General features: G+C 34.9%; 1 protein-coding gene across 9 annotated transcripts in view; it reads left to right on the top strand.

Annotated features, from left to right (window-relative positions):
• The window catches only part of LOC143029790 (cell adhesion molecule Dscam2-like), a 971,930-nt gene that overhangs the window by 397,213 nt on the left and 564,717 nt on the right, over window positions 1-10,000 (top strand). For all 9 annotated transcript variants that reach the window (XR_012966874.1, XR_012966873.1, XM_076192789.1 and 6 more), the window contains exon 3: window positions 9,744-9,924. Coding sequence is in view for 7 of the 9 variants with exons in the window: in XM_076192789.1 (XP_076048904.1) it covers window positions 9,744-9,924 (181 nt within the window). In the remaining 2 variants the exon portion in view is untranslated. The remainder of the gene's footprint in view (window positions 1-9,743; window positions 9,925-10,000) is intronic.

Below are 10,000 nucleotides of genomic sequence, written 5' to 3'. Positions count from 1 at the left end.
TGGGAGGAAATGTATCTCCTGAGACTCTAGACCCCTTAGGACAAGTGATCCTTGGGATCACCACAGCATTTAGAAATCTCCAATACCCAGAGGGAATGCTCAGATCATCACTCCGAAAAGCCATCAACACCAAATATGGGATAGCAAATGCGGAAAAGCCAGACCTACGTTACCTCGTGGCTCCAGATTCAGATTCTTTCCACACAATGAGTGGGACACTTAAATCTTCAGGTTTAGTAGCTGTCAACGGCACTAGAAATAAAATCGGGCACTTGGTTATGAAGAAAAATACAAAATCACAGCGACACCAGCATAATCTACAAAAATTCCTGCAACGAATGCGACAGCACATACTTTGGAGAAACATACAGAGGACGTACAAACAGACTCAGAGAACATAAAACGGACATCAGACGCCATCGTGAGACAAACGGTCTCGTGAACCACGTAGACACAGAACACTAGATTTGTATTGTGTTTCTCTTTCTCATTTGTATTATTGTTGACATTGTTCGTCGACATATTGGTCACAAAATTACCTTCATACCTAAGTATTTTTTATCCCGAGGATCGCTTGTCTTAAGGTGTCTCCTCCGGAGGTGGATTTTGACCCTAAAATAAAAGATAGCTACATTGGTTTTACCACTTTGTCCCGACCATGCTGATATCTTTCAAAGAAAATTCCTTGCCATTAATGTATATATATATATATATATATATATATATATATATATATATATATATATATACATTAATGGCAAGAAATATATATAATCCAAAGGATTACAAAGGCGGAGCATGCCGACAGGAGACCTGTTGGTCCATATCTAGGTCGGATGCGAAAAAATCATAATGATAAATGAATAAATTAAAACTATAATAATGTAAAAAATAAATAAAATACATAAATAAATGCATAGGTGTAGTTAAATGATAAACAATCAGGTAAATAGTAAATAATAATAAATTGACATATAACTAATAATAAATGAGAATCAAGTAAATGATAATAAACAAACGGACAAATGATAAAGCAAATAAACAAATAATATAGAATAAATGATAGTCATCACAGCATCTTGCTTAGGTGTTTATCTAGATGATTCTTAAAGCTTCGAACTGAACTACATTGCACTGCCTCTGCAGGAAATTTATTCCATTCATTAACTACACGGTTGGCGAAGTTGTTTCTATCCACTTCCAAATTAAATCTATTTCAAAACAGCTTGAGATCAATGTTTCTTGACTGATTCCTATTCAGTGTCAAAATTTTGTCATTTTTTATGTCAATTCCGTTTAGAAACAGATTCATATGTTTTAGTCGATTTTCGTATGATTTATTTTTGATATTTGAAATCATTTTTGTGGCTCGCCGTTGTACTTTCTTCCAATCTGTCAATGTCTTTAATGAGATTCGGTGACCATACGGAAACAGCATATTCCAAATGTGGACGAAATAACTATTTATATAGCTTGTAATTAGAGATGGACTTTTGAAGTCAAAAGATCGCGCAATCAAACCCAAGAGCTTATTTGCTTTCTCAGAGGCTGAAATACACTGCTTGGATGATTTGAGATCTTTGCCTCCCAATCTGTAAGCTGAAGCTCCTGATGTAGTCCTATGAACTGGGCTTTACTGAAATCGGGTATTTTATAAACACAAGTGTTGTGATCACTATCTGCAACAGTTTCACCGACTCCTACATCAGTTATCATGCTTTACTGGCTATTGATAAAAAGATCGAGTAAGTTTCCATGTCTTGTGGGCTCTTTTACATGCTGAACTAAGTAATTGTCACTGAGAAAATCAATCAAGCGACTACCTATATGACCATGTTCAAGGGTCATCCAATCAATGTCAGTAAAATTGAAATCACCCATTAGCAATGAATCCCGGTTGCAGAAACTAGACAGTTCTTGAAATAACAGTTTGTCGTCTGCCAATGATAATGTCTTTAGCCTATATATTACACCTATATTAATTTTTTGTCCATTTGTTTGGGTTAATTCTACCCACAAACTATCATATGCATCCTGTTTCACTTTCTCTAAAACAAAAACATGGACATTGTTTTTAACGTACAACAGAACCCCCCCCCCCTTTCTTGTGGTTTCTATCCTGATGAAAGTGTTTAAATTCCGCACTATTAAATTCAGCTTCAAACTCTTTACCATTTAACCATGTTTCGGTTATTCCTATCATATCGAGATTTTCGCTTTTGACATACGCCTGTATTTCTGAAATTTGATCCTAATGCTACGAGAATTAAAGTATATGGTTTTAAGAAACTCGTGATTATTTCTTTTTGACACGTTTTTAGTTTCAATATCATGCCTTACATTATAATTTTGTTTTTATTGACACTTTGCTCTATATTGATATTTGGTCCTTCATTAACATTCAATGCCTCAATAATATTTCTCCCATCAAAATTAATATTTCCCCCATCACGGACCTCTGGTCGCTCACAGTTATTCGATCTCTTTTGTACATTTTGTCCCCCTACGTCACCGCAGTTCACACCGGCCTCCTGTCGTTCATTGATATTCTGTCCGGCATCCCTTCCTAAAATTTTATTTTGTCCTCCAGTGACATTATATCCTGTCGTGATATTTTGTCCTCCACTATCATTACATCCCATCGTGATATTTTGTCCTCCACTGTCATTACATCCCATCGTGATATTTTGTCCTTCATTGACAATCTGTCCGGCATCCCTTTCTAAAATTATATTGTGTCATCCACTGACATTATATACTACCGTGATATTTTGTCCTACACTATTATTACATCCCATCGTGATATTTTGTCCACTATCATTACATCCCATCGTGATATTTTGTCCACTGTCATTACATCCCAACGTGACATTTTGTCTTTTGACATTACATTCTAATGTAAATTTTGTCCTCTACCGACATTATATCCTAAAACTGTATTTTACCCTATACTGGCATATTGTTCTATTGTACATTAAAACTATACTCTACTCTGTTTTCCCCAGTACACTCTATTTTCCCTTCCCTTTGGGTTTCTTATCCCATAAAAGGAACTAGTTCATTACAAACTTCCATAATGTGGTTTGTAAGAACATCTTTGCCTCTGCGGGTAAGGTAGTTCCCATCAGAAGCGTAAAGGTCATGACGCCTGGAAAAGAGATACCAAGGATCAAGAAAGTGGTATCCCAGATGTGTGCACAATCGTGATATATATATAATGTTGTGTATGTGTAGCCCGGTAGTATAGGAGTATTCTCTTGCAGGCAGACAAGATTGAAAACTAGTGAAGATTCATTTTCTGTCGTTCTCTGGCTTATATTTTCTATCCGATGTACATTCAATTTATTTTGTTCTGTAAATTTATTTAATAAATCTGTTATTGTGACCGACACTTAGGAATTGTCTTGGGCCATCATTATGGGTGAAGTGCTGTGTCTTACCTTGTCATGTTTATATATGGGGTGTGTGGATCATAGATATTGTATGGTAGATGTGGTCTTCACTGATTGACGTATGCCGGCCAGCAAGCGCGCGTAATGTTCTCACCTCTAGGAAGCTCTTGTAGTTGGCTAGAGGATAAGGTTGACTGGTCTACTTACTGTCACGCTCTTCCCTGAATGCAAGGTTAAAGATAAAACTGCAATGTCTTTCAGCCTCGTTTACGTACGAGAGAATATATATATATATACATATATATATATATATATATATTATATATCCATATATATGTATATCCATATATATGTACATGTATATATATATATACATAAATATATATATATATATATACATATATTATATATTATATATATATATATATTTATACCTTCCTTTAGTGTTTCGTTTATAATTTATTCGTATATATTTTCTACCCACTTTTTCCAAAGGTAATTTTCTTTATGTTTTCCTTCGAGGTTCAGTCTTTTGCATTTCCTCGGGGTTTCATTTCATCATATGCAACTTAAACTTCTTCAATACGAGTCAAATTCTCGCGGGTAGCATCAGCTGCCTGGTGTACGATAATCCGATGATGCACCACAATACTCGCGTTATTAAATATAAACTTACAAGTGTGTTACTCGTTCTCCTTCACTCCTAATATCAATAAACATAGATAATTATGATCAAGCAAGTTCACAGAATATGAAGGTCACTCAGATACAACAACAAAATATAATCAAGATGCAAACGCCGGCATTCTCATATACACACTTGCGATTCATGACGCCTACGAAGGTGTCATTATATGTAAGGGGTTAAATGATCTGTTTTACAAATTTGCTTATTTCTTCAACTGAATACTGAACCTTTGACAATTTCTTTTTAAGCTGAAATATGTTTATTCAATGTTTACGTATTTTCCCGTGTCTTTTTCATGCCATCAACAAGTGTTCTCCATATTCCGTTCACATTTGCTGTTCTTGGTTCTGAGTACTGATCTATATTTTCAATCTCAGGTGCAATCTTTTTGTAGTCAAATCTGCTGTGGATCTATGTATTTTGGTTTTACCTTTTGATATCGATACTGTTTAAGTCTCAAATCTGATATCTGCATTTCCACTTTATTTCCTTGTTCGATTTCTCTTGTTTTTTATATTTCATACACCACACATGGAGGACCTTAATAACTTTATATATATATATATATATATTATATATATATATATATATATATATATATATACACATATGTACATATATATACATATATACACATATCTACATATATATGTATATATATATATATACATACACACACACACACATATATATATATATATATATATATATATATATATATATATATATATATATATATATATATAAAGAACCTTACTGGCGCTACAACTAAACCCTGATGGATCCCGCCAAACAACCATCTCTTTCACTACTGTCCTCCCTAATCTGTTCTTGTTCCCATACTTGTGTGTGTGTGTGTGTGTGTGTGTGTGTGTGTGTGTGTGTGTGTGTGTGTGTGTGTGTGTGTGTGTGTGTGCGTGGGTGTGTAGGTGTGTGTGTGTGTGTGCGTGCTTGTGTGTGTGTGTGTGTGTGTGTGTGTGTGTGTGTGTGTGTGTGTGTGTGTGTGTGTGTGTGTGTGTGTGTGTGTGTGTGTGTGTGTGTGTGTGTGTGTGTGTGTGTGTGTGTGTGTGTGTGTGATAAAAGCTTGAGATAAGTGGAGTTGAAGAGAGTGTGGGTGTGTCTGTGGGACACACCAACAAGATAAAAGGAACCGGAGGAGAGGTAAGATATTGTTACATTACATATCGCCACTCCTCATTATCTTATAAAACGACTTGAAGTATGCTGTATATAAATGATTCTTATGTCTCACCTCTCTAACTTGTATACATTTTCAATATATTACGTATTGGACACGTAGGATCTCCGGTAGTATCCAGTATTTCATTTGTTTACTATTATCTTCAGATTTAGAAATATTAAAAAAAGTCTAAATTTTGCGATCAACTGTTGTTTGTTTTAGCCTGAAATCCATCCCCATTCCTCTTCCTTGCATTTTGAAAAAAATAAAAAATCATTCTTTCCTTAATGCAGAAACTCGTTCTTCATATATGTAATACTTCCGTTGATATTACGAGGCTTTGTTTCTCTTACGATTCCATTTGGTATCTTTTGTTCCTTTCTTGATGGTCTATATTCTGCAATTTATGAGACTCTCATAGTTTAACCACAGCCCTTTCCCGTGTTACCAGCTTATACCATCGTGTTATCTTTCTCTCCTACATCTGCTGGTCAGGTGATCAATTTTATTTTATTCTTTTCATGTTATTTTTGATGAATTCACAGTCAGTCCCACATCAGTAGGAAGGATGTGCGTTTAGCATCTCCCTACTCATGGGTTCGAGTCCTGTACTTCTATCAGAATCCCAGTAGTGTTTATGACCTGCTTCAACAGACCAAACGCATAGTGTATATATATATATATATATATATATATATATATATATATATACATATATATATATATGTATATATATATATATATGTATATATATATATATATATATACATATGTATACATATATATATATATATATATATATATATATATATATATATATATATACATATATTACAAAGGATTACAAAGGCGGAGCATGCCGACAGGAGACCTTTTGGTCCATAACTAGATCGGATGCGAAAAGAATATAATAATGATAAAGTAAATCAAAAAATCATGATATAAATAATAATGAATAAAATAAATAAATGCATAGGTATAGTTAAATAATAAATTAACAGACAAATAGCAAATAATAAATCGACAGATAAATAATAATAAATGAAAATCAAGCAAACAATAAACAGACAATAACAAATATAAAATAAATTACTCCAGACGATTTTATTCAGCTGAGGGGATGCCTTGGCATCGACCGGCTCCATGGGCTCTCTGGCTTGCCCTAAGCCCTGAGATAATTTTGCGGAAGAAATGCCCATCTTCTGAAGAAAAAGCCCATATCACGGAGTAAATGCCCAAGTATCCGTTTTAGAGCCTGATTGAGCCCAATTAAGTAGTCCAATTTGTGGAGCAAAAATGCTCGAGTATCCTTATTCGAGCCCGAGTTAGCCCAATTTCTGAGCCCATTTCGTGAATAAAAGCCCAATTATTCGTATCTGAGCCCGAGTTAGCCCAATTTCTGAGCCTATTTCGTGAAAAAAGCCCAATTATCCGTATCTGAGCCCGAGTTAGCCCAATTTCTGAGCCCATTTTGTGAAAAAAAGCCCAATCATCTGTATCTGAGCCCGAGTTAGCCCAATTTCTGAGCCCATTTCGTGAAAAAGCCCAATTATCTGTATCTGAGCCCGTATGCGCCCATTTTCAAAGTCCATTTTGTGGAGAAAAAAAAAAGCCCAATTCTCCGTATTCAAGCCCGTATCAGCTCGTAAGAGGAGTAGGAAAGAAGTCCCTGAGGACTTAGGCGGGGGGATGCCCAGTCCCGAACCGCGGCCTCGCAAGGAAGCGCCCACGCCCATCGAAGGACGCTTCCGACTTCTTCCTCTCCTAGGTCGTCTCCTGTGACGACGGAGTCATAGTAGGACTCTTGGCCTCGACGGCAGCCTTTGCCGGAGGAAGGAACGCGCCTTCGTGAGGTTTAAACTGCTGAAGCCCAAAGTTCCCGTGAATCTGGTCCAGCCTGGCTCGCGCGGACGTTGGGAAATCGGCAGCCGAGATGGACGCGGTGGTGTGGCGGTAACGAGAGTAATAGTGCTAGTCGTCGTCGTCGTAGTAGTAATAGTAGTAGTAGGAGTAATAGTAACAAATAGTACTGGTGGTCGTAGTAGTTATGTATATATATATATATAATATATATATATATATATATATATATATGTATATATATATATATATATATGTATATATATGATATATGTATATATATATATATATACATGTATATATATATATATATATGTATACATGTACATATATATGTATATATATATATATATATATATATGTACATATATATACATATATATATATATATATGATATGTATATATATATAACATCTATATATGTATATATATATACATATATATACATATATATATATACATACACATATATATATATATATATATATATGTGTGTGTGTGTGTGTGTGTGTGTGTGTGTGTGTGTGTGTGTGTGTGTGTGTGTGTGTGTGTGTGTGTGTGTGTGTGTGTGTGTGTAAAAAAACACTTGAAAAATAAAATGAAAGGTAACCGAACGTTTTCGTCTATTCAAGACATTTTCAATGTTTTCGCCTTGAATAGACGAAAACATTCGGTCACCTTTCATTCTATTTTCCAAGTTTTTTTTTTTTTTTTTTTTACCTATTTTGTGAATCACGTGTTTTTGTGATTTATTCGCTTATATGTATATAATGTATATATATTTATATATATACATATATATGTATGCATATACATATATATATATATGTATATATATATATACATATATGTATGCATATACATATATATATACATATATATATGTATACATATATATATATGTAAATATATACATATATATATACATATATATATATATATATATATATATATATATATATATGTACAGTATATGTGTATATACATATATACAGTATATACATATATATGTATATATATGTATACGTATATATATATGTATATATATGTATATGTATAAATTATATGTATATATATATATATGTATATATATACACATTATATATATATATATGTATATATATATATTTATATATATATAATATATATTCATATATATATATATATATATATATATATATATATATATATATATATATATATATATATATATACATATACTATAATAAGGTAGTAGCCTCTGTCTGTCTGTCTGTGTGTTTGTTCACGAACTCCTCCTAGGGTTTTGGAGATACCACCCCCATAACCATACATATTCTAATACCCTATCACTCCAGGTACTTGGATAACTATATTTCATTAAAAGAATGAAATGGTTAGAGTTAAAGGTTAAAGTTAGGTGGGGGTATGGTTAGGTTAGGGATTATTCGTGAACTCCTCCTAGGTTTTTGCAGATAGACTCCTACAATCATATATATTCTGAAACCTTTTAACCCAAGGTACTTGGATAACTATCCTTCACTTGTCTGTTTGTTCACGAACTCCTCCTAGGGTTTTGGAGATAGACCCCCATAACCATATATATTCTAATACCCTATTACTCCAGGTACTTGGATAACAATATTTCACATAAAAATAATTGTTTTGGTTAGGGTTAAGGGTTAAAGTTAGGTGGGATATGGTTAGGTTAGGGATTATTCACGAACTCCTAGGGTTTTGAAAAAAATTAGCGCAGTTATTTGTTTCTACCAGATATGGATTCTGTGTGTGTGTTTGTGTATATATGTGTGTGTGAGTGTGTGTGTGTGTGTGTGTGTGTGTGTGTGTGTGTGTGTGTGTGTGTGTGTGTGTGTGTGTGTGTGTGTGTTTAGCTAATTGCATTTACCTAATTATAGTATACAGAAAATGAGCAACGCTCGTTGGGTCTTGTTTCATATTTTCTAATTTTCTAACATACCTAGACTCGAATTCATGTACGGTTCCAACTTATTCCATATCTTTGATTTACAATTATCATATTTAGATTTGAACTCATGTGTTGTTTGAGCCTGGCCTATATCACCTTCTAAGCTATTCCACAGCTTAGAAGGTGATATACCCCAAGCTCAAACAATACTTGAATGTACGTGTGTGTGTGTGTGTGTGTGTGTGTGTGTGTGTGTGTGTGTGTGTGTGTGTGTGTGTGTGTGTGTGTGTGTGCGTGCGTGCGTGCGCGCACGCTTGGTTCACTGCGGGCTTGAACCATATATTGGGTTCGTGATAATCATCATCATTATGTTATCAATATCATTATTGAGAGTATATGTAGTTTGCAATTTTCTTTTATACCAATATTCTATTTCCTTTCTCTGGGTTAGAAATACAGTACATAGAAATCAGTCTAGCCAATGTTACTGGAGTATAATACAAACAGAAATGTTCCCAGAACGAAACCCTGTGGCACTCCACTCATAACATCTTTTCAGCTGGAAGTTTTATCATCCGGAACAACTTGCTGTTTACTATTTGTAAATCATTGGTCCTCCCAGATTTGGAGATGGAGAACCAATAAAGCTTTTGACACCAGCTGGACATGACTACTGTGATCTAAGCACTAAAAATGGCTTTTCTTTCTTCCTCCAGCATCTCCCTCAATGGGTCTACGTCTGATCGGCCCGGAGCTCGTCCTGGAGCCGCCCTCAACAGCAGTCCTGAGCAACACGACGGGGGTGCTCCTCCGATGTGCCGCCCTGGCCACGCCCCCGCCCTCCATCACTTGGGTCACTGAGCAAGGGTCTCCTCTCACGCCGGTGCCCAACGTCAGGTAGGGAGTGCTTCGTCACGTGGCCTTGCTTTCAGAGTCAGTCGTTTCCGTACTAGAGTATTCGTTTGGAGAGGGA

The sequence above is a fragment of the Oratosquilla oratoria genome, chromosome 11, assembly GCF_046742065.1.
Source record: "Oratosquilla oratoria isolate Oo_2021 chromosome 11, ASM4674206v1, whole genome shotgun sequence".
NCBI classification, from domain to species: domain Eukaryota; kingdom Metazoa; phylum Arthropoda; class Malacostraca; order Stomatopoda; family Squillidae; genus Oratosquilla; species Oratosquilla oratoria.
Note: the sequence above shows the minus strand (reverse complement) of the source record. Positions and strands in the feature narration are given on the sequence as shown.